Below are 27166 nucleotides of genomic sequence, written 5' to 3'. Positions count from 1 at the left end.
TTATTAGGCAAAATGCAACATTAAATAAAATCAAAGCCGGGCGTGGTGGCACACGCCTTTAATCCCAGCACTCGGGAGGCAGAGGCAGGCGGATTTCTGAGTTCGAGGCCAGCCTCGTCTACAAAGTGAGTTCCAGGACAGCCAGGGCTACACAGAGAAACCCTGTCTCGAAAAACCAAAAAATAAAAAATAAAAATAAAATAAAATAAAATAAAATCATAAGCAGTCTTCTTAGGTGGGAAATAAATTTTGAAGTTGAAATTCCAGAAACTCAATATGATCAATACAAAGCCTAAAAATGTATATAGAAATTTAAAAGACTATTAGACACGATGAGCATTTTAAAGACAGTAGTTTAGATAATGTGATGTTGTGTTGGAACTGACAGGTCAAGAGTCAAATGGAAAAAAGGAGAAGTCAACTGACCTGTGACAGAGGTGTAATAGGAATACAATTTTAAAAATGGAGATCTTTTTAACAATAGTGTCAGGGGACAGTAAATTTCCACATAAATGAAAACAGATAAAATTAGTGTGGACAATTTTCCATCGTATTTTTAATGTAACAGAAACTGTAGTTAGGAATGTAGGTCAATCACTAGAGTGTTAACTAGCATGCAGTGTGCACTGATTTTGTTCACCACCACCACATTAACATATATGGTAGTACACACCTGTAATCCCAGCCCTCAAGAGGGGAAGAAAGCTTTGAATGTACTAGAGGATGACACCCACTACCCTCACTCATAAAGCCAGATGTTTTTGATGGTATAGTTTTGGACATTACATGTAACAACAAAAGAATAAATGTAAGATGGATACTATTAGAATTAATAAAGCTGCTTTAAAAATATATCATAGAGATAATGAAAGTGTATGCCCCAGAACAAGAGAAAGTACTTTAGGATATAAAGGATGAAAGACAGTTCAGTGTAATTTATACACATCTTAACCAGAAAATGTGATCTGGCACCTCACCAAGAAACATACTCTTAGAAACAGTGCAGAGAATGCTAAACATTACAATTTACTAAGGAATCCATCTAAATACAGCAGCTTTCTCTCCTTGAACCAATGAAAAATTTGACACTGTGTTTTGCCAGTCTTATGTTAGCTAGAAATAAGTATTTGGTAAAAATTCTCTGAAAGAAATACTATCCAGAGACTGCCCCACCTGGGGATCCATCCCAAAGCAGCCACCAAGCCCAGACATTGCAGATTCCAAGAAGTGCTCACTGATAAAGCTGTCTCCTGAGAGGCTCTGCCACAGCCAACCCAATACAGAAGTGAATGCTTGCAGCCAACAATAGGACTGAGCACAGGGTCCCTAATGGAGGAGTTGAAGAAAGGGCTGAAGGAGCTGACTGAATTTGCTACACCATAGGAAGAACAATATCAATCAGCCAGATCCCCCAGAGCTCTCAGGTACTAAACCAACAAAGAGTACACATGGAGGGACCCATGACTCCAGATCAGATGCAGCAGAGGATGGCCTTATCTGGCATCAATGGGAGGGGAGGGCCTTGGTCCTGTGGAGGCCTCATGCCTCAGTGTAGGGGAATGCTAGGACAGTGAAGCAGGAGTGGATGGATGGGTGGGAAAGCACCCTCATAGAAGCAGTGGGAGGAGGAATGAGACAATGAGAAGGGGATGCAGAGGGGAAACTGGGAAGGGGGAATAGCATTTGAATTGTAAATAGATAAAATAACCAATAAAAAATCAAATTAAAGAAAAAAGGATTTTCAATTGCAAAAGTGCCTCATACTATTAAGCTGTAAGGAAGCCTGTAAGGCATGTCCTTAGTCAGCAATTCCCAAGGGAGCACCTTGTCCCTTGTTGTTGGTCCTGTGTTCTGTAAGAAAGCAGACTGAAGATACCATGAGAATGCAAGCCAGTATGCATCATATTCCTCTATGGCTTCTGCATTAGCTCCTGCCTCCAGGTTCCCATCAGATTTGAGTTCCTGTTTTTTGCTTCCCTCAATGGAGTGTCATTAAGGATGTGTAAGCCAAATAAAGCTCTTCATCCCCAAGTTGCTGTGGTTCATGGTGTTTCATCTCAGTAATAATAATCCTAACTAAGACATGCTATCCAAACAGTTATACTTACATTGCTAAATGTTGAAGAAACTTTAGTCAACATAGTTTTCAACTAGCACTAATGACTATTTGAAATAGAACAACCAGCCACTTGGAAAGGCTATATTGGCATTTTAATACAGAGCTCACCCCCATTTTAATATATAGTAAACAATTATTCTCCTTGGTACTTACCCAAATTTTCTAGAAATTTATGTGGACATAAAACTAATACAAAAGTGTTTATAAAACCATATTCTGAAGAAATGGTGAAAAAACTGAGATGCTTCAGTTGGCAAATAAATAAACTGTGGCATCTTTACAATGAACTACTATTTAGTAATAAAAATAAATGATTTATCAATGCAAAAAAAGGTATGTAAAAAATCTTAGGTGAATCTCAGCAGTCATTTGAAAGGTATCACTTGTGATTTTAGATCATCAGATTTTGCAAATGAGGCACACTAAAGAAAATATTCATGGAAACAAAAACTGCGCTGGACAGGATTCACTGGTGGAAAATAGGTGTGACAGTGAATTTTAATAATATTTAAGATGGTCATAATTTTTAGTTGTTTTATAATTGCATAGAATTAATTAGGCTTTCTGAATAGAAATGTGTAAAGTATAAATGACAGTATATTTAATTTTACAAAATCTTATATTTTCTAATGTTTTGTTACATTTATAAACACCTTTTATGTCACCTTATCCGAAAAAGAATTGCTATCAATCAATGTTTCATAAAGTGTACAAGTTATTTTCAATCAGTCTCTCATTTTCACACTATGTAGTACTTGATAACAAACTTCACTATAGAAAGAAGGCTCATTTGACAGCAGGCATTAATATTGCCCTCACTGGGATGTAAACAGTATTTCATATTCATTTCTTTGAATAAAGTTTAACTTTCTTTTGAAAATGCAAATAGTATAATTAGTATGAAATGTTTCTGAAGATAAATGAATAACCCCACAAAAATTTAAATTACTGTGAATACTAGCTTCATAGGAAAAACAAGTTTATTTTTTTAACTCATCTGAATAGCAGTTCACATAATTTTCATAAAACAATTATCTAGTGTCATTCTACCTGGGAGGATAATATGAAGCTATAAGGTAAATAAACACAAATAACTTATACTAGATAAATAAAAAAAAACCAAAACAAATTAAAGTTATCTTTTAACATCTCATTAAGGGGTTTTTATGAAAATAGCAAGTATTATAAAATTCCTCTTCTAATCACACACTTTGATTGAGGTATTTCTGGCATACCTTTTTCCTGAAGTACCTTCCATTTCTATCCATTGCCTTAATAATTTCTTTCAAATCTCCTTATAGGTCTCGGCTATAAGAATTATTTCTTTAACAATACTCTCTGGTTTTCTAGAATGTCATAGACGATCCTGATTTACTTGTGTGTGTGTGTGTGTGTGTGTGTGTGTGTGTGATTACCATCCTATTTACATAGTTATCACATTTATATAGCATTTATATAGTTTTTTAACCTGTGCACTCCTATGTATTTCCTAAGACCAGGGTCCTAAATTTTATTTGTTATTATCTCACAGAGCTGAGAACTCTTTTTGTTCATACCACAACTCTATAGGACGTAGTACTTCAGTGGGTAAATAAGTAGCCATAATATATCCCAATAAAGTAACTATCATCCTAGGTGGGACATCAATTTGCATCATTGAAGGTAGCACAGAAGGATACCGACTTCAATAAATAACAAAAAATAAAATAAAATAAACAAGATAAAGTGGTTATAGTGCTTACCACAGTTACTAACTGTGATGGTTTGTATATTCTTGGGCCAGGGAGTGGCACCATTTGGAGGTGTGACCTTGTTGGAATAGGTGTGACCTGGTTGGAGTAGGTGTGTCACTGTGGGTGTGGGCATAAGATTCTCACCCTAGTTGCCTGGAAGTCAGTCTTCCACTAGCAGCCTTTGGGTGAAGACATAGAATTCTCAGCTCCTCCTGCACCATGCCTGCCTGGATGCTGCCATGCTCTCACCTTGATGGTAAGGGACTGAATCTCTGAATCTGTAAGCCAGACCAAATTAAATGTTGTTTTTTATAAGACTTGCCTTGGTCATGGTATCTGTTCACAGCAGTAAAACCCTAACTAAGACAGAAGTTGGTACCAGGGACTGGGGTATTGCTGTGATAGGCCTGACCATGCTTTTATTTGAAAGAATGTGGATTTGGGGACTTTGGATTTGGAAAGCAGTGGAATTCTTTAAATGGGGCTTAATGGGTCATCCTAGTAGGAATATGAAAAAATTTATTGCTGGGAGTAATTTGAGCTGTGTTGACCTGGCCCAAGAGATTTCAAAGGAGAAGAATTTCAGAATGTGGTATAAAGATTGTTTTTGTGGTATTTTGGTGAAAAATGTGGCTACTTTTTGCCCTTGCATGAAAAGTCTGCCTGAGGCTAAGGTGAAGAGACTCAGATTAATTGCACTGACAAAGGAAGTTTCAAAAAAGCTCAGCAGAGACTTTATTCTCTGGTTAAGTCTTATGAAGAGAAGTTTGAACAAGCATAGCAAGCTTAGAAAGAAAAATATAAAATATATGGTTTGAGTATTAAAGGGGTACCAGGAAGTGAAATGGAGCAAAATCCTGTGTTCTAGGAGATAACAGATTGAGGGAGTGGGACCTTGGGGCAAGATCCTACCCAGCTAAATTTAGATCCAGGCATGGTGGTATACAGCTTCAATCCCAGGAGACAAGCACGCTGATCTCTGCATTTAAGGTTAATCTACTGAGCAAGACCCAGGATAGCTAAGCTTAGCCAGTGAAGGACTCAGAAAACAGAAAGCCAGTGACAATGTACAAGCGGGTCACGTTCTAATTTCTGAAAGCAGCAGAACTCGGCAGCTTCAGCCATGTGGCACTGGTTCTAGAGTTTAGAATGGAAGGAACTACTGGGACAATTGATGCTGGTTAGCTGGAGCTAAGAAATTAGCAGTGATTATGAAGAGACCAGCATCACTGAGGTGAAATCTTCTGGGAAGTGTTTTCTGGGAACACAAAGAAGTTGTGTTCCAGAGATAGCCAAGGTTGTACCTCTTGCTGCAGCTGGACTTCGTAATGTGTAAGAATCACCCAGGTTATACTGGTTTTGAAGCCATGAAGGGGTCATGAAGAACAGCTGAGGCTTGGCACTGTGAGAGGTCATGCAAGGCAACTGGAGAAGGTATAGTCTCAGCTATAGTTGATGGCCCAGGACTGAAGGGGTCATGCAAAGGATTTGAGGCTTGGCACCATGATGAGAGCCTATGAGAGACTATTGGTGAAGTCTAGTTGGAGTGGAACACCCCAGTGTATTGGAAATGTCGGAACCATGGGATGATCACCAAGAACAGAAGCCAAAGTAGAGTGATTCAACCTGAGCTTAGAGTACTATAGATGGCAGAGCTGGAGAAGTGATGCCAGCCCTTAGGAGGAGCCCAAAAGATCAAGTGGAATCCCAGACACTGAAACAAGAAGCTGTAACATTGAAATTGCCTTGGGGACTCAAGGATGTTAAAGATGCCAGAGCTATGGGATATGTGCTGAGGAAAGCTGCTAACAGGGAGTGGAACCAGCCCAAGAGAAAGCAGTTTGTTACAGTCAACAAAGATGAAAAAGGAGTGGAGATCTGAAGACCACTTTGACATCAGCCATGGAGATGCAGAGTTTGGAATTTGCCCAGCTGGATTCCTGTTTTTCTTTGGGGATTACAATTAAGTGATTGGATGAATCTCAGGAGAGACCTTGAAATTTGGGCTTTTAACATTGTTGAGACTGCTATATTCTATGAGGACTTTGAAAGTTGGACTAAATGCATTTTGCATTATGCTATGTTTAAGTATGGCCCCCCATAGACTCATGTGTTTGAAAAGTCTATGGAGGCCAGGGAGTGGAATGTGATGGTTTGTATATTCTTAGGCCAGGGAGTGGCATCATTTGGAGGTGTGGCCTTGTTGGAATAGGTGTGACCTGGTTGGAGTAGGTGTGTCACTGTGGGTGTGGGCATAAGATTCTCACCCTAGTTGCCTGGAAGTCAGTCTTCCACTAGCAGCCTTTGGGTGAAGACATAGAACTCTCAGCTCCTCCTGCACCATGCCTGCCTGGATGCTGCCATGTTCCCACCTTGATGGTAATGGACTGAATCTCTGAATCTGTAAGCCAGCCCAAATTAAATGTTGTTTTTTATAAGACTTGCCTTGGTCATGGTATCTGCTCACAGCAGTAAAACCCTAACTAAGACACTAACCATTTCAAAAGCCTATCATTTAAAAGAGGGACATGGAGACTTTATCATTTGTTTATTTCTTAGACTATAAATACTTGTCAAAGACTACACTGTGTTAAAACATGAATATCATATCCCTTGGAATATTGGCATCCTTCGGAAGCAGGGAGGCACAAAATGCAAAAGGACAAAAAAAGTCAAAGAATGTCTTCAATGTCCCCTAATGGCCATTTATTCCCTTTTCATTTCACTTGTAAATGTTTTAGGACAATACAGCATCATTTTTCATGTCATTCTCATTCATAAAACACCACATATAAAAAATAATATCCAAACAAATAACAATGGAACAAGGTCTGGAGGTAGGGCTGAGCATGCATACCTGTAAGTGATATGTTTGTGTTGCCATTTCTGTCCAGTTAATGCGTAGCGCTTTCGACGAATGTTGAATTTAGAGCTGCCTCTTGTCTGGTCTGGTACACCGCATCGAGGCTTCTTCATCCAGCTTTAGGAAAAAAAAAAAAGAAAAGAAAAGAAAAAATGAGTATTTTTTCAGAACCTCTTCTTAATGATCACAAAACAAGAACAAACAGTAATCCATAAAGTGAAGGGTAAAAGGTCCATGTTCAATGTTCTTGTAATATAAATCTTAATAGATACCATGGATTTCCAGAATGAGTGAAGACTTACTGTGCTACTACTCAAATCCTTTAGTACATTTCCTCTCTCTGGTGTAATGATGTATTTTGAGATAACCGCAGAAAGAAGGGGCTGGAGAGATGACTCAGCAGCTAACAGAACTGACTGCTCTTCCAGAAGATCCAGGTTCAATTCCCAGAACCCACCTGGCACTTACAATGGTATTTAACTCCTGTTCCAGGTGTAACTGCATATATCAGTGTGTATAAAATAAACAAATAAATTATAAAAATGAAAAAATATGTTAAAAAATAATATATACTGTTGAAAATGGTATGCAACCTTGAGCAAATCTCCACTTCCTCATGCCATCTATGAAATGACACTAAGGAATCATTCTGTGCTAATATTTAGTGATTTTTTTCCATATGAATTTTCCATTATAATTTCTCTTTATAACATTCCAATATAATAACTCATAATATTTTACTATATATTTATACCATTTCATTACAACATCTCATTATAATATGTTCGACTTTTGAAAACTATTGTATAATCTTAAGATTTGATTTTAGACTTTCAGCAATTTTTGCATGGGTTATGACTTAATACTTCCTTTTAAATTATATTTAAAACTTTATTTATGTATATGGATGTTTTATCGTCATATATTTCTATATAACATCTGCGTACCTGGTCCCAACAGGGTTAGACTGAGGTGCTAGATCTTTTAAAACTACACAGATTGTTGTGACCCACCTAAAGATGCTGAAAATTGAACTAGGATCTCTGACAGAGCAGCCCGTGGTATAAAAGATTGCATCACCTCTCCAATGGATTTTATTATCAGTCATGCAAATGACAGGGTTTGCTATGGCAGAGACCCACTCCCCACGCCTGGAGAACAATACATTGCTCTTTCACATAGTGCTGGCATTTTTCAAATTCTCCGTTTAATTTCGATCATTATTTCTATTGCCATCGTTAATCAAATTCAATAATTATAAAGTATTTTTCAACACACTACATTAGAAAAGTTAAATCATAAAAAGTATTTTCAAGAATTAGCAGTTCAGGACCACAAAATGAAGCTTAACACTGAAATGAAATACTGTTCTCAATGTGTTGATTTTAATGTATAGTATAATGTCATAATCTAACATGTTTTCTTGGCCATGACACTTGATCACTGTGATGTCTGCTACCTACCCTTGAAACTTGTCTCAGCAGCAAGTTGTTAAGGATTTTCCATTGAAATATATATCTGTTGTTTTCCTCGTTTCAGTTTTTTTAATTGTTTTTCTCATCAAACTCTTTTACTCAACAAATAACAAGATCATCCTTGAATTTTGTGTGGATAAACAAATCAAAAAGCAAATGAAAATGATTTTTCTTATTTCCATCACATATATATATATATATATATATATATATATATATATATATATATATTAGAGTTAATTTTAGAAATGGAACTTGTGAATATTCATGATTTAACTGGGTACTTTCTTGTACACTAAAAATATGGTCCCTGGAGGGAAGGTTAAAGGAGGTTTGTGAGTTCAAGACCCAACAGGTCGCCATCATTCTAGCACACATAAAGAAATACACCATTTGTCTCTAAATATATTCATTCATTTTTAGTATGCTATCCTATTGTTTTTACTGTCATCTCTTTTTTTTTACTGTCATTATATAAAACTGATGCAGGCTCATTATAGAATGATCTCAAATTAAAACAAACAAAAATCTTTTGTTTTTGAAAGTGAGTTAAAGTTTTAGAACCAACCTGATTAAATCAGCCATTCTTACACTATACATATATGAGAATAACAAAAGGCACCAATGAAATTATTTCCTTTGCAAGAAAGATAACACTTTTAAAGCAAACATTTACAATTTCTGCATTATTATTATTATTGGTAGTAGTTGTATACTTATAGAAATGTGGACATCACAATTATCCTCAGTTATCAGACATAACTAATTTCAGTCTAGTCTAAATACCTTGGTTATAAGGAAAACCATCTCCTTTTCAAGTCAAATTACATACATTCCAAACTACTAACTCCCTGGAGGCCACCCTCCTTTTCAGGATTAAATGCAGTAGAAATGAAAGTCTTCTTCAGTCAGCATGATGTCTGGTCTTATGTTTAGGAGAGTATCTCTTTCAACTCAGTGACAGCTCTAATCCTTTGTTAATCTATTTGTTTGCACATGTTTCATAAGTAGTGACCAGCTCAGAAATATAACATTTGTACATGAGTAGGTAATTTACCTATTCTCCACACACAACAGTGCCTACTAAAGTTAGTAAGATTTCCTTTTAGAGTTAGATCATGCTGGTGAACACTAGTCAACACTCTGGTACTGTGCTCTCGAGAAAGGATTTTCAATGCTGCTGGGGCTACTCTCAGAATCTTCATCCCAAGCAACCTTGTAGTTTCAAGTTTTCAAAGTCTGTGATCATGGTTGAGCACAGGCAGCTGCTGCTCAACACAGGTGTGGTTTATGTATCTCGTGACACAGCAGAGCTGCTGCGAGAAACAGCCCTGGAAGGGGATGGAAGAGAGTCCAGCTCTCAGAGATGTAATTGGACACCCCATTGGTACCTACATTTACTAAAAGAATATTTGCTTTCAAAAACATATATTGCATGAGTTTAGACATGCTTTCATCATCCATAATTCCCAAATTTTATTTAAGAGGAAGCAGTATCATGCAGCTTAGAGCTGTCCCAGATTTTTCTAGGAATGCTTAAAAATGTTTTTTTTAATTTCTTCACACATTCACAGGCTGCATCTGTACAGAAGGACCAGATCCACCAGGTATACAGAGAGTGCTTAAACAAATCTACACATGGCTCAAACTTTGAGAGCTTAGTTTTTTCCAATACCAGCCTGTTAACTGGCTTGCCTGGACACATGTACAGCCCACAAGACAAAGTGCAAAAGGAAGAAACTGAAGTGCAAAGGGCAGAGAAGAATGTATTAGTCACCACAGTCATCAAAAATAAGGTTCAGCTCTTGTCTAGTGTTATTAATGTGCTGCCTTCAGATGAGTCTAAGCCCTCTGTTTTAGCTACCAGCTTTGGCAGCTACCAAAGCGAAGTCAGACCCATCCACTAATACAATACTGTGTGAAAGCCAGAAGCACATTTAAGACAGTAAAAAGCAAAATAAAATAAATTACTAAGATAGCATCATTTTTTTTCTAAATTGAAAAGTATTAGCATTATTGTATTATCTTGACATCTGGAAAAAAGAAGAATAATGCAGACTACTGATGTGTGCATAAAATATAATGGTTCACAGAATATCTCATTAATCATCCCAATTAACAAATTGCGATTTTAAATACTACTACAATTTCCTAGCACATTTTTGGAAATTCTAGTTCAATTTAAAACAGTTTAAATTAAAAAATCAGCATTTGTTGAATTTTTTGGCATTATGTAGATTGTCTAAACTCTTCAAACATGGGTGCGCACACACACACACACACACACACACACACACATATTAGTACACACATATTGCCATATATAGAAAAGTAGACAGAATTCCAAAGTAAATATTAACTACTGTAAGAAATAGCCCTCTACTCAAGCATTATTCATGTGCATACTATGTGCACATTAAACAAGACAACCCCAATTACATTTAAATTAGAAAGAAAACAAAACAAAACAAAACAGAACAAAACAAAAAAACAAAACACCAGGCATGCCCTACATAATGAGCTTTCTATTTCTCAACTTGATAAATTATATTATTATACCTACTACATTATTTTCTATTCATCAAGGAATTTAAGCAAGCTTGGTGAAATGAATTAGTTAACCCATTCAGAGCTTAAAAGAGGAACTTGCAGTAGGATGTGTGAGTTCACAGAGAATGTGGCTACCTAACAAGTAGGAGGCAGACTGCAGCCTAAAGGAATGCAATCTCAAGTGAACACGCAGACATGAAGATACAATAATGAAGTGAATATGGTCATACTTTATATGAATTAAAAAAAATGACCATGAATAATCTAAGTTTAACCTTTATTGATTGCCTCTCAAATGACTAAAAAGCAGTGTTTTAGTAAGGCTGTAACTGTAGGAATACTCTGTTCTTATGTTATTTTGAGATGGGCTCTATCAAGCTTAGGATGGTTTCAAACACTTATGTGGCTGCTGAACCTGACTACACATCATCATTATTGAGTGTGGTGATGTGAATGAGAATGGCTTCCATAGCTCAGGTTTGGAAGGCCTGGCCTGAAGGGGCGGAACAGTTTGTGAAGTATGTAGAAGGTGGAAATTTTGGAGGAGTTGTATCCCTGGGGATGGACATCAAGGTTTCAAAAGCCCAGGACATTCCTAGTTATCTTTCTACCTCTTGGTGTGTCTTAAGATACAAGGTCTCAGATCAAGCTCCAGGGAAATTCTCCATGCCTGCTGCTGAGCCCTTTGCTACGGCTGTCACAGACTGAGCATCTGAAACTGAAGACCCAGTCTTCTATTAGTTGCCTTAATCACAGGATTTTTTTTTTTTAATTGAAATTTAACGAAGGCAGCAGCGGGCTTTTCTTTCTTTTTTTTTTTTCTTTTGTTTTTGTTTTGTTTTGGTATTTTTGTTGTTGTTTTGTTTTGTTTTGTTTTGAGACAGGGTTTCTCTGTGTAGCACTGCCTGTCCTGAAACTCACTTTGTAGACCAGGCTGGCCTTGAACTCAAAAATCTGCCTGCCTCTGCCTCCCAAGTGCTGGGATTAAAGGTGTGCACCATCACTGCCCAGCAGCAGCGGGCATTTTTAACTGCTGCCCAGCCTGTGGTTTGGCTTATTATTTTTTGTTGTTGTTGTTGTTGGTATGTGACAAGGTTTCCCTCTCTGAAATGTGCAGGAGACTCACTTGTCTGCCAAACTGGCCTCAGACTTGTGTCAGTCAGACTTGCTTCTACATCATATGTGGTGCATTACAGGTATGGATCATTATTCCCATGGATTTCATACTTTATAATCTATATAAAGTAGTAGATTGTTGTTTTGGTATGATTCTCAGTATTTACTCATATGAATCAAGCAAGCACAGGAAAATGCTTTTATAGCATGTTTAGAAGCCTAATAAATTATAGAAGGGGTAATGGTGCTTCTTTAATTTCATCTAGAACTAATAAAATGTCAGGTTCCCACTGTTAAAGGCAAAGATGTTTGTTAATTTAAACAATAAAAAAATAAATATAATATTAAAATTCAGTAAGAATAAAGCTGTTTTTAAAAAGTCACAGAAGCAGATAAGCAAATAGACAGAAAACAAGCAGAAAGACTTATTTGGTGTTAATCTAAGGACTGCCAATGTAGCTGCTCTTAACCTCCGGTTCTGTGTTATAGAGAAAGGCTACATATCTCCCATGGACTAACTAGCTTATTTCTCTTGGCGTGGAACTTACTCACTGAATACCTGTCGAACATTCATATTTCATATAGGCGTCCACAGTTTTTAGACCTTCCTGCCTTACCCACCCAAAAAAAAAATCTCTTTTCACAAAATAGGGACCTTCAAAGCTCTGTCTTTCTGTCTTTCTCTTTCATTAGGAAATCAAATCAATTCATCCTTTTTTTTTTTTTTTAGACAAGTTTTCTCTGTGTAGCTCTGGCTGGCCTCGAACTCACTTTGTAGACCAGGCTGGCCTCGAACTCAGAAATCCACCTGCCTCTGCCTCCCGAGTGCTGGGATTAAAGGCGTGCATCACCACACCGGGCTTCAATTCATCCTCTTAATGACCAGTTTCTTACAACTGGGAGAAGCAGATGAGGACTCTACTTTCTTAATTCTTTAAATGCCATATTATACTTCTTATTTATATGTGTGTGGGAGAGAGAGACAGACTGGAGGGTTGATACACTGTATCTGCTTTAATGAAGAAATCTGACTCTCCGGGGCTGGTTTTTAGGTGGTTGTGAGCTTCCTGATGTGTAGGAACCTGAATTCAGGTCTTTTACACTGCAATAAACACTCTCAACATTGATCCTCTGTCCAGCCCCTAAAAGACTTGTTTTATCCTTCTTAGCTTCCATATCTAGTGAGAGGTAAATACTTCTTTTTTCTTTGGCATTAGGATATTCAAAATGTAATGTAACTTGTTTTCCGTTTCCTCAATTTACTTGCACTTTAAAAATGTTGTCTTTGAAGCTCCAAGGAAATGAAACAGAAGTTAATGATTCTACATCTTGGAACCAGAAAAATGTCAAGAGCAGCATAATGTTGAGATGAAGATGAAGAGTGGGGCTTAGGTGCAATAATATTGGGTAACACCAGAAACAAAGCCCAAGACTAAGCTTGTCCTTATTAGCAAAGCCTATGTTTATTTATGAAGATGGATACTTATAGTTAAGAAATGTCTAATGTCTCTCAATGAAAAGATAATGACAATGACCAGAGGTGCTCGGGTGTGAGATTTTGAAATTCAATTTCCAATATGGATATGAGGTTTCTAATTGGTGCAGAATGCAGTTAATTTATTCTTGACTTTTGTTTTCCAAGGTCTGAACAAGTAATTTCTTATACATCTATTTAAAATCACTAAGGGACTTAAGACCTTGTTTTTAAAACCTAATTTGAAGTTTAATTTTAAAAACTAAATCATATGTGCTCCTGTCTAGGTGATATAGTGATACTATGACTAACAACCTCATGTAAGAATTAGAAAGGGACATAGAATTTCAGTATTAAAGGTACAATTAGGATGAAAAGTCAGAACTTTGTCATGATATTTCATTTCTAAATAGAAAAATGAATGATATTTAGTGACATATCTAGCAAGCTAACCTCCCCAGGTTTAATACCAAAAAGGTCTGTGTTCAGAAGTTCCCTTACACTTTATTTGGCCTTTGATATTCAGGTTTGTGTGTGTATGTGTATATATGTATATATATATATATATATATATATATATATATATATATATATATATATATATAATTTATTTATTTATTGTGTTGTGAGGATGTAAAGAAAATAGTATTTTTGTCTATTGTGAAGGGTAATGTATAATCAACAAATAACAGAGATATATTAACTTAGTAAGCATCAAGAGTTCTAAGAAAGCCGGGCATGGTGACACACGCCTTTAATCCCAGCACTCTGGAGGCAGAGGCAGGCAGATTTCTGAATCCAAGGCCAGCCAGGTCTACAACGTGAGTTCCAGGATAGACAGGGCTACACAAAGAAACCCTGTCTCTAAAAACAAAAACAAAAAAAAGGTGCATTTACTTTGAGTTTTGATCATATTTTCTGAGTTCGAGGCCAACCTGGTCTCACTTTATAAAGTGAGTTCCAGGACAGCCTGGGCTATATAGAGAAAGCCTGTCTCAAATGACAAACAAAAAAGATTTCTAAGAATACAAAAGACATTTGCCTTCCTCTACAGGGAAACAAACAGTTTGTTCCTCATAGTCTAGAACCAAAAGTAATTCGCCCCCAGTTTGTACAACCTACTAGGGGATTGTGATGAAAATAATATGCTATTACATACTTGTATACTTGTGAATACATAAACCTACATTATTAGCCTTTCATGAAGTATCTACTTGAACCACTTGTTGAAGCTATTGGGAATAATGGATAAAACAATCAGTAAATTAACAAATACAAAGAATAAACAAGATCTTTGTCACTGAGAAATTTAAAGTAGGCAACTTCAAATGCAAATAGTACTTCTTCCATTTAGAGAACTTTCACTATTGGGTAATTAGCAAACTAGAAATAGTCAATTTCTGAATCTTCCTATCCAGTTCAACATAAAAACATTATTTATAATATTTTCCACTTGCATAACATCCAATGTGAAGATGATATCATGATACCACTTTGCAGAGATGTGATCAGCAGTCTCACAAACTACACAAAGCAGCTATCAGCCACTGCCACTCAATTGAGCATCTTAAAAAGGTGCATTGCTGGGTGTGGTGGTGCACACCTTTAATCCCAGCACTTGGGAGGCAGAGGCAGGCAGATTTCTGAGTTCAAGGCCAGCCTGGTCTACAACCTGAGTTCCAGGACAGACAGGGGAACACAGAGAAACCCTGTCTCAAAAAACAAAAACAAAAAATAGATGCATTTATTTTGAGTTTTGATCATATTTTCTTTCTTGCTTCAAAATGTGTTCTTGAAACCATGAGAAGAAACCCGACCTTGGATATTATATGGTATGTGAACCATCAGATGTTGATAATTAGAAAAGATCATGAAATACAATACCCCAATAGTGGTTGTTGACATCTGTGTAGGTTTTGAGGTTTCACTGAACTCAAAGAATAATGACAGAAGGAATTTAGAGGACATTACTTACTCGATTGTGTTTCTGTCCACTTTTCCTGTCATGTTAATGCCATAGAACTGCTGCATGGCAGCTAGAGCTGACTGCATGGTCTCTGCAGAGCGCAGCACTGACATTCTGGGGTCAGTCGGTGGAAGGTAGCCGTATTTTTGTAACCAAACCTGTAATCACAAGAACAGATTTTTTAGACCAACTTTACAATTGAACATTAATGTTCTGGAAATTAGCTTATACCTACAGTGTGAATTTATTTGTACCATATATATGAACTTTTATTTATATTTTACTTTCAGTAGTAGCTATCATTATTTACACAGTATTTATAAATGTGAATTAGTAAAAATTGTGATTAATCACTACATAGAAGTTTGTCATATATCATTTGTATGCCTAATACTACATAAATATACAAATAAGATTCCATGTGTTCTCCAGGAACCCAGCTACAAAATCATACTTTGTACTACTCTATGAAGATACCATTACTGGGAGATATAAAAATTGTGCTCAATATTAACCTACAGAGCTTTTCAACTGGCAATTGAATAGTGGTTATAGCTGGTATGGAGAGCTTTATGGATGAATCATGATATACATGATATTATATACATTATATATAGTGTTCATGTAAACATTTTACACAACTGTAGCTGGATATTCTCAGGAATGTGCTACATTTTCATATGAAATATAATCATTATTCAGGGTAGTTCATAATGAAACATATACAATAGCCAATTGTCTCATTGTGTTTATGTTTAGTTCTCAATTTAAAGGCAACATCATTCTAATCTTCACCCTAGTGAAAAGACTTAGAACGAAGGCATTAACCTGGACCAAAATTCTTCTTCATGAGTGGTACAACTATTAAGAACCATTTAAAGTCACAGAAAAAGGAAAAAAAAAAGGAAAAGAAAAACAAAAAGAAAAAGAATACAAAACGCAGGGCATTGGAGAAAAAAAAAAACTCATCACCCTCAAAACACACACACACACACACACACACACACATCACTGCAACCATTACCTATGAGCACTTGCCTACTTCGCCACAGCCCATTCATTCATTGCTTGTGCCCATCTGAATCCAAACATGCTCTTTGTTTTTTTATCTCAGTCTTCCCAGGGGTTGCAAGTTTTCTTTACCATCAGAGAACTCCTTGACAAATTGCTAAGTCTCATATAATTGCATAAGTAATTAAAGGCACTCAGCTGTGAACGTTTGTCCCCCTAACTTTCTCTAGTTACACTGTAAGTGATACTATGGAAAGGAAGTATTTCTGTAACAACTGTCATTGTATAAGTTAAAAACCATAGCCCAGGACTTTTACATTCCAAGTGAAGATAACTGGCAAATATAGAAATTAAATTTCATAAAAAGGATATTAAATATGCCAGCTTTAAAATGTGAAAATCAAATTTATTGTGGATTCCCTAAAATTCACATTCATAAAAGAACAGTGTCCATCATGAGCTTGACAAATGCTATTTAAAGATGAGTGCTTCACTGCTGTCAAGGAGGTGACCGGTGAAAGTCAATCTCAGCAAGCTGCCTCCTAAATGATAAAAGTGTGTCAAGGCACTCCTCGCCTGATCTGTGATGATCAGGCTGCCAGGGAACACAATCTAGTCACCTATTTGGGAGTGGTGCAAACGGAGAAAGATTCAGTATATTCTGGATGGAGTAGTCAGTCAATAATATTATATAGTATGAAATTCAGTATTTTCATTTAATAGCTCAAAAATAAGTAGTCCTTAATAATATACATGAACAAACTTTTTCCATACTACCGTGTGCATGTTTTATGTGCTACATGCTAGGAATCAGATTGTTGCTAGGTTACTCTTGGTGCTAAGCTACTGGCTATTAAGTTTATAACAACAGCAAAGAGAAAGCCGTTTATATGAAAACCTATGATTTATATACAAATAGAAAAATATGTAAATATAAAGTACATAATGAAAAGTATCTAAAAAATGTACATTTGGATTATGACTTAGTCTTCCAGAAGAAGTGGAATTTTACATTATTTCAAAAAATATATAAAAAAGAAGTTATATTTTCCTTCAGTTTTTCTATTACATTTTGCTGTTATGCATGAAAAGCTGCTTTGCCCATTGAGTGAGAAGTGTGTAGCTCTTTTTAATTACAAAACAGCATGCAATCTGTGAGCCTTTGCATTTACATTTAAAGTTTACTTTGAGTGATATGTCAGTATTATGATTTTGCCAGATGAGTAGGAAATATTCTATGATATTAAAAAAAGTTTTAAAAAAGTCTACAAAGAGATATTTGAAGGTCCACCTTACCTCTTGTTAATAGTATCCATTTCTAATAGTAAGTATCTACTATTGTATCTTTTTGCACTAATCCTACATATTTGCCTAGAGATGTACACACGCACACACAAAAACGCACACGCACATGTGCACGCGCACGCGCACGCGCACACGCACACAAACATGCAGTACACATTACATTTAACAGCCTGCAACACAGACATCCATCTTCAAACACTGCTACTAGAAATGTATTCCTCTTTTAAACTTAGATCTCATCTCCTACCCCTCCTATATTACTGGCAACACCAGATTGTCTCCTGAGATATATTTTGTGCCTTGAAATATTTTCAGTGCACATTCAGTGCTCAAATGCACATTATGGGTACTTAGGGAATATGTTCTTCAAGTGTGCATTTGAGGACAGCACAAGGCTGAAGTCAAAGTATATAAAACTCACAGTAAAGTCTGTGCTCAGTAAGCCATATAATTTATGCCTTTTACTACTAAAATTGTGTCTGTTCAAGTTGATATTTGCCTTAAAATAAGAGTAAAACATAGGACTATTTTAAAGACCCTTTGGGGGGAAAAATTACAAAATGTTGGAAATCACCCATATCTTAAAACAAGTGGAATGTAAAATATTTGCAAAACTAGGCTTTGGTGACAGTTATTGTTATGTTTCATTTATTTTACTTTACTGTTGTCATTAGATAAAGTCAATTTAAGACCATGAAAACATGAAAAGTAGGAAGGTTGTTCAGGGAAAAATTGACCTGCCTACCGCCCAGTAAGTCCAGTCATTGCCATGAGAACAACCGTAGGACTGAAGAGAATCTGTGACCTCACTTTCAGTGCATTAACTGTGTTATACACTATCCATGTGTGCTCTACCTTTCAGAAACTGCATGTTTTCTACATTTAGTGGTTTATCTTATTGGAAGCACACCAGAATGACTCTCTATGCTGAATGGGATCTAGCAAAAATATCTTCTGTACCTGTTGTCATCTCCCACTTCTTCCTTCCTCTTTCCCTCTCCTCTCCTGGCTCAGGTGATAAAAACTCTAATCTCTGCCCAATGTTCCTGCCTCTGGCTATGTTCTCCCTTTTATCCACAATCTCCTTCACCATACCTAAGGGCAGTCATATCCTTCCTTTCCTTTTTACTTCCTTTTTTATTCACTTTATGCTTAGTCTAGCAATATATGGTAATGAAATATGATTTCTCTTATTGTTAAAAGATAACAAATCTATCATTGCTTCTGTAAAAAGCAAGAAATGGCAAATAACAGATGCCAGAAAAATTAAAAACATTTCTTCTAATAGGTTATAATAATAAGTAATCAAATAGTGATGGTTCTAAATATTTGTAAGTTGTTCACACCCACTTATTATAAATTGAAATGTGTATATAGGTTTATTAATTATTGAATTTATTGGTGTTGGGAGCAATATGTTTAAGGAATTTAAAAAAAAATCTTCGGAGGGTATATGAAAAGGAGTGGGTTTAAGATTTTGCTACTATACAAGACCAATTTGAAACTGACTTGATATTTCCACTTAGATTAAATAATAGTAATTTCTAATCAGCATTCACTATTGCAAGGCATTCTAGTGTATTTATTTCCTATAATCAAAATAAGAGTACTATCCAGTAAATGGGAAGGCCACTGATGATAAATAAACTTTATAGAGGTGACCTAGTTTTAAATAAATCTCTATTACTATATAAATATTTTAACTATTTTGGAAACTTATTTATAAACATAAGTTGACAGCAAACTTCAACATACTAGTATAGATATTGAAATATGCTGAATCATATTCTGATATAACTGCTCTCCTGAAAATACAACTGCATTTTAACAGACAAGCTACAACTTCCACATAGATGTACTAAGGCCTCTTAAAAACTAAAATTAAATGTAGGTGATTAACTCCATAGTTTAGGGTATCATCAACAAAGTCACAAAAGCTACAGGATGTTTCCTCGTGAAATTCCGTTATTCATAGGGCAAAGCAATGGTAAATTTAGATTTTGTAATTTCTAGATTGAAAAGTGGCAATAAACATGAATTATAACTGCCTAGTAATGAAAATATTAAAATGATGGATGTGTTTTCATTCAGAATTGGTCATGTTGAAAACTGGTAGAATAAGCTAACCAGGCAGAAATTGTTTTTTTTTTTTCCCTTCATTCTAAAATCTAAACGGTTTCCACAAGACTATTCTATCGCCCACCATGAATGAATCACTATATTTCACTTCAGATATAGAATTCACTCCACTGATAATTTTACCATATATACATGTTTTGCATATGTATGTATATACATACACATCTATACATATTACAAAACTGGATCTGGTTCTGGATTGTTTGTTATAAATATGTCACATGCTGTGAACACAGGCAAAGAAGAACCACAATGGATAAAATATCCCCCACCAGACTGGCCTATAGGGAAGTCTAAGGACATATTTTGCATTACTGATTGATATGGAAGGCACAAGCAACTATAGCTTGTGCCACTCATGAGCAGATGCTCCCAGGAAATATCAGAAGGCACTCTAAGCAAGCAGAGGAAATCAAGCTAGTAAGCTGTGGTCCTTCACTATATCTTTTTCAGTTTCTGCCTCCATGGTTTTGCTTGGAGATCTCACTTCTCTTCATAAGCTTGAAACCGTCAGATGAATTCAGGAAAACAGTTAGCTTATTAGTGTAAATTGTAATAAACATCAAGGCTATATACTTTATATCAACTTGAAACTCTCTCATCTATGATAGAACATAAAACTTAATATGTAAATGTGAGAAGAGTTTTTCCTCTTTACATAAGTGAATTGTAAGATTTACTTGGCAGCCATGGGAGCGAAGCTCACCAATCAGTCATGTCTGATCTCCAGACACAAATCTTCTCAGCTCCCTGAATTGGGATGCAATCATCTGCTAGATATTGTTAGGGGGATTTGCAGAATTGTAGTCCTAGTGCTTCCTTCTATTGCTGTTTCCACAGACTACTTATATTCCTTGATGATTGTTAGTGGGCATACTTCCATGTCCAAAATATGTCTAAAAACCACCATGGACAGAAAAATCACCATCAAGAACAAATAAAGAACATGAATACATAGCCATAACCCATGCTGACATTTTTACACATTATATCACAGTAGCCTCATGAATCATAAGCAAGAAAATCCCCATGAGATATGTATTTTTATAGATGAGGGAAAAGAACTAAACAATGTAACATGTGAATTTTCTAGAAAGTGTATGCATAGTGAGTCATGTGCCTAAGGAACTCGGTTCCCATTCATGTTCAGGAAGCAGAGTCACTTTCATTACAACAAGAAAGATAATAAAATGAATCAGTCTCCTTCAGGACCTACAATGTGCTTGTACAAAATCTCACATTCAATGAGCGTGTTTTTTTTTAATCTTATACACATTTATGTAGGGTTATATGAACACCTTATAAAACACAAAGCAAGAAAAAGTAACTTTTAAATCGTAGATTGATCTGTCCTCACCATGACTAGACTATTTAAATGCACTGTCTATATTCCAATAAGATGGAATGGAAGGAATGGATGGAAGTCCACAGTATAGAGAGGTTGACATGAATGACCTAAATAATAATATGAGAAGTGGGCAAGAGAGAGGAATGGACTAAGCTGAGATTTTTAAAAATATGTATAATGCATGCAAGAAAATTTAACAATAAAACACACTATTTTATACAGTTAAGTCAAGAAGAAAATGAAGCAGAAACTACATACAAATACTGCTTTGTTCCTTACTCATGGGCATCTAACTGTCTTATGCAGCCCAGGCCCACTTGAATAGGAATAGTAATGCCCACAGTGTAGGACCTACATACTTTGGGTCTGATCTATATTGAGGGACAACTGATGAAGGTTGAAGGTCATTTTACAAAATGAAAACCATGTGTTCTTTAAGACAATTTAATCAGTAAAATAAATTCTCGACATGTATGCCCCCAGACCAGTGGATCAGGCAATCCTCTAACTGATATTTCTTCAGATAGCTCTGAGCTCCTTCAATTAGATAGAAAAAGCTACCTAGGTATGTCAGGGATTGTGGGATTGTGGAGTAAGCTATCTCAATAGTATTGTAGTGCCAGAGAAGTGTAGTGATTGCCCCCTTACCACCACCCCCCCCGCAAAAAAAAAAAAAAAAAAAAAAACAGACAAAAAAAATCATCTGAGGTAATTTACAGCAGGGCCTTTATTCTATTCCAGCGTCCTCAGGCCCTTCCAATGTACTGCTATCACACAGGATGGTTTTGGTGGTGGGGAAGTCCTAGATAGGTGCAAGGGTTTATAGTAAGCAGCAAGCAGGGTAGGGGTAATTGTGTAGGCATCTAATTGGAAAGCTGCTGTGGCCTTTAACATAATTGGCTACTGTTGGGAGTCATATAATAAACATAATTTCTGTTCCCCTCTGTTTTTGATGGTCATTAGGCAGAGGGTGGGCTTGTAAACTGGGTGTGTAGGTTTGTAGGGGGAATAACCTGGAGATAGTGGTCTTCTTGTGGGTGTAACCTGAAAATCTGGTCTTGTTGGAGGTTAGGCTAGAGACTGAAGATAGGCTCATGTTTTGTTTGGGGACAAATTGGAAACTAAACTTAGGTACTAAGGCCTGTTAGTTTACCTGAGTTTAAACTTAGATCAGGTTTCCTAAAATGGAGTGTGAATTTGATTTGACCTTTTAGTATAAATTCCATAATATATTATGGATGGTGATTAAATAATACCACATGTTATTTCATGTTTGATGGTTGTCTTTGTTAGGGTTTTACTGCTGTGAACAGATACCGTAACCAAAACAAGTTTTAAAAAGGACATTCAGTTGGGGATAGCTTACATGGTCATAGGTTCAGTCCATTATCATTAAGGTGAGGACATGGCAGCATTTATGCAACCATGAACCAGGAGGTACTGAGAGTTCTACATCTTCATCTAAAGGCTGCTAGCAGAGTGCTGGGATTAAACATGTGGTCCACAAAGCCTGGATTTAACATTTTCTTCACCTATAACTTGCTCTGCTCTAGGCAGATCTTGAAATCAGAGATCTGCTTTTCTTTGCCTCCTCAGATTAAAGGCTTGCACTGCCATGCTGGGATGTAAACTTAGTTGTGTGGGATCTTGTCCAAATGTCACTACACCCTAAATTCAATGTAATAACCTTGAATCAGTAACCTTGTTTGAGTTCCATTTCATTTCCTGGTTCACCTTTAATATTCGAATCATATATTTTATTATTTTTCCCTTTTGTCAGCTTGCTACACTCATTTAAAATGTTCTTCATGAGACTTAACCAGATAACAAACTCTATGATGTTAATTTCTGGGACTTTGTCAATGCAATTATTCTGAGTCTCTTTACCTTAGCCTCAGGCAGAATCTTCAGATAAGAGCAAAAGGTAGCCATATTCTTCATTAAAATACCACATATTTAAATTTTCCACTATACCCCTTAGGCCAGGTATGCAGAGCTCAAATCATACTCAGCAAGTAATTCTTCCAGATTCCTGCTAGGATAGTCCATTAAGACCAGCTTAAAATATCCCACTGCTTTCCAAAGTCCCAAAATCTACATTCCTCCAAACAATAGCATGGTCAGGTCTATAACAGCAATAACCTACTCCTGATACCAACTTCTGACTTAGTTACTGTTTAACTCTGGTGAACAGACATCATGACCAACACAAGTCTCATAAAGGAGAATATTAAATTGTGGCTGGCTTATAGGCTCAGAGGTTCAGTCTATTATCAAGGGCAGGGGCATGGCATCATCTAGGCAAGCATGGTACAGGAAGATCAGAGAGTTCTACATCTTTATCCGAAAACTGCTAACAGAACACTGTTTTGGGCAGCTAGTATGAGGGTCTTAAAGCCCACACTTACAGTGACATACCTACTCCAACAGGGCCACACCTTCTAATAGTGCCACTATACTGGGCTGAGCATAAACCATAATGATGGTTATTTCATGGTAAAGTAACTGAATGGGTTATCAAACTTAAATGTGGTTTACAATGAATTAGCAGCTATAAATAGGGTACTCAAGAGCTATTTGGGAAGAAGGGATGGAGAAGGAAGCATTTAGTCTGACAGAGTCAACATGTACTTCTCATTTCTCTTTATCCTACATAGTAAACACTTTACCAAGGATTAAGTTTCATAACCAATCATTCCTCCTACTGCCACATATTGTTCCTGAGTCCCATTGATTCCCATCAAACACTGCAATATTTTGAACATGGCTTTTGTGTTTCCGAATTGCTGCCATGCATTCTTGTTTCTCTACTAACATGAATTGGCTATTGCCTTAAATGTGGAAAAATACTCATAACTCACAATTTACCAAGTTAATGGTTTTCAACATGACAATTCACTGTCCAACTCCAACATTCATCCCAGTTTTTCATTATCCCAAACTGGTTCATTGCACCTATTAGATCATGGCTTCCCCTTATCTCTATTCCTAGGTATTCTTCTGCTCTCTGCAAATGTGATGACTCCCTGTACCTCATCTAAGTGTCATCATGCAATATATACTCTTCACAACCAACATATTTCATGTACAGCTGAGGTTTTGAAGGCTTATCTATTAAGCAGTCCACAGCCACTTAACATGGAATAATGCCCAATGCATGGCTATTTCACAATTTGCTTATTCAGTGATTCATTAAAGAAAGTTATGAAGTAAATTAGTGTCTATATCCCTGTAATATTTAAATCTGGAACTCCTAATCCAATGAGATTGTATCATTGGAGCCTTCGGTAAGTAGCATAATGAATAACCATGAAGATGGTTCTGTGATCAATTTTTCTACTCACTGAGAACCTATGCAAGGTTAGCAGCATGCACTTGGAAGAGGAGCCTCCATCTTCAAATTTGAATATTTCTGCCAGTTGTTTTTAATCCCTACAACTGTCTACATTACTGTTTATTAACATCCCACAGTATAATAGCTTGATATTATAGCTTGAGTTGACTAAGTCCATGCCTATTATAGTTCATTTTCCTACATGAAGTATACAATAGTTTAAAATTTTTGCAAACTCTCATTTTCACTTTTTTGTTGTTGTTGTTGAATTGTGGCTGTATTAATGGATGTGACATATAAATATGTTATAATGTACCAGCAGTTTCTCAACTTAATCTTAAAAGTAATTATTATGGCACATAGTGAGTGAGAGTCACTAGAAATTCTGTAACTTCTATATGGAAGCTTCTCTTGGTATTCCAAAGACAGTCTCTTTTTATAGTTATTTCTGAAACAAGCTAAATCCCTTCCTGCCTTGGGGCATGTAGTTTATTTTCCTATATAAAAGATACAAAATACTTTCCTTCTCATACTTTAAAATGAAGTTCAGTTAAAGCACTTTAAGGAAGATTTTGTTGACTATTAACACTTTATGACATACTTAATGTTCTAATTGTGTCTTTCATGAAATTGTTACTTTTTTAATATATGAATTTGTTTATTATATGTCTCATTGATTATGTTAATATCAACACTGATAGAATATACTCATATTCTGAGCTTGGCAAGTGGAATTATTTACACAAATATACATTTACACATCTAGGTACCTCAAAAGAGGTTTATACCACTTAGGCAAATATATTTGATATATATTCAACACTGCATTTTAACAACAAATACATGAAATCATAACCGTCTGACAAAATATAATATTATACTTTAAATTTTCAACATGAAATGTGCTTTACTATTTGTAAATCACTTATGGCAAATCTTGACATTTTGTATGAATGATATGCTCAGTATTAACATTCACTACACAGATTTTATATATATATATATATATATATATATATATATATATATATATATATATATAACAATTACCACCACAAATCTGAGAGTTTGATATTATATTCTCTTTATTATTGAACAAATAAGATAGGAAAGGGTAATCCACATGACCAGGCCCACAGTGCAAGTAGATGTTATAGGAGTATATTGTGTCTGACTGAAATAAATCTACCCAAGGAAAACAGTATGTCTTTTGAAAACCTCATCTTTGTCATTGAACTTTCTATTATATCTTCTAAGATCTTTTTTATTCAGAAATTAGTGTCTTAGTTTTTCTTGTCTAAATCTCATAAGTGGTAAGAGGACCATTTTGCGGAACAAACAAAATAAAAATAAAAAGCAACGATGAAAACAAAACAAAACTAAACAAAATGCATGGCAAATGTTATCTGGATGCTTAGCCAGCTACATATGCTAAACAGTAAATACTGAGAAAGATGGGAAGGCTATCTCTTCAGAGGTTCAATATGTCTGTTCTCTAAAGGACTTATCTGTCATTCACGAAGGTATGCTATTCTGATGGCACCAGAGAAATGCTTGTGGTCAGCTGTTCAACGGTCAATAAAGAATACTGAGGGCAATGACCTCTCGTATATATTGTTGAGACTTAGAACTAAACTTTAAAGAAAAATTTTGACATAGAGGAAGGGAATAATCTTGAGCATTCTCCTGATATGACTTCCATACTAGTGTATTGTGTATGCCTTTGGGAAGTCTATGTCCCAACCTTTTAGAAATTCAAGCAGAGACAGGATGATCTCAGTGAGCACTGCTCATATAACAAGCCTATGCACATGATGTGCTAGATATCAGTGTATTTATTTGATGTAAACTGTTTCATCACAATAGATAAGAGAAATAGCTTCAAGGAATTCTGCATCTTTAAAAAAACTGAAGAACAAGATAAAATAAAACCAACCACACTGGAGTAAGACCAGTAAAGGAAGTTATGTTTTTCACCTCTGCAGTAACTTGTACAAATTTTGTGAGTGAGAACACCAAAAGCAGAGAGCTATTTACCCATTTGATGATTTGATGCTCAGAGATGTATTAGAAAAATACCATTCATCCTGTTCTGTGGGAAATGAATGCGGAAGTATATAAACACAAAGGTATTGTGTTAGGGATTGGTTCCAATGCTTTGCCTAAATTTAGCTTCCAGGGAATATGCTAGTTATGTTAAGCCTGCCCTCAGTTGGCTCTGATGGGAAATATAGTTGCCAACAGCCAATGGCTGTATAGTATGAAAGAGGTGGGACTTTTAGATTAGGTCAAGGAACCAGGAGAGGGGAAGAAGAGAGAATCACAATGACTCAGAAGCAAAAGGATTAAATGTAAGAGCTACAAGGAATAAAGCAACCAGCCATGTAAGAATTTGGGAAAATAGCCCTAAGTGTTATGCCCCAGATTGTGTCTGTAGTAGTAGAGATGAAATGTTGATTTAGCAAGTTGACTAAAGAAAGTTGGAGGGGAGAATGTATGCTAGTCACAGGGAGGGGAGGATTAGAAATGCCTAGCCATTGAGATAGTCAAGGCATACCAAAATGGGTGAGTTCATGGTCTCTCTCTCTCTCTCTCTCTCTCTCTCTCTCTCTCTCTCTCTCTCTCCACCTCGTGTGTGTGTGTGTGTGTGTGTGTGTGTATTTCGTGAATCTAGATTGTATTTCGTTGAATCTAGAGAGCTCTTGGAACAGGTACAGCATGCAACCCACCAGG

The 27166-nt window shown here is 36.1% G+C and overlaps 1 protein-coding gene across 5 annotated transcripts in view; it reads right to left on the bottom strand.

The window, feature by feature from the left end:
- The window catches only part of Mmp16 (matrix metallopeptidase 16), a 264408-nt gene that overhangs the window by 114454 nt on the left and 122788 nt on the right, over positions 1–27166 (bottom strand). For all 5 annotated transcript variants that reach the window (NR_135158.2, NR_166735.1, NM_001379518.1 and 2 more), the window contains 2 exons: positions 15306–15454; positions 6710–6832 (listed from right to left, as the gene is read on the bottom strand). Coding sequence is in view for 3 of the 5 variants with exons in the window: in NM_001379518.1 (NP_001366447.1) it covers positions 6710–6832; positions 15306–15454 (272 nt within the window). In the remaining 2 variants the exon portion in view is untranslated. The remainder of the gene's footprint in view (positions 1–6709; positions 6833–15305; positions 15455–27166) is intronic.

This window comes from Mus musculus, chromosome 4 (assembly GCF_000001635.26).
Source record: "Mus musculus strain C57BL/6J chromosome 4, GRCm38.p6 C57BL/6J".
Classification (NCBI taxonomy): domain Eukaryota; kingdom Metazoa; phylum Chordata; class Mammalia; order Rodentia; family Muridae; genus Mus; species Mus musculus.
The sequence above is the reverse complement of the archived record's forward strand: the minus strand, read 5'-3'. Positions and strand labels throughout refer to the sequence as shown.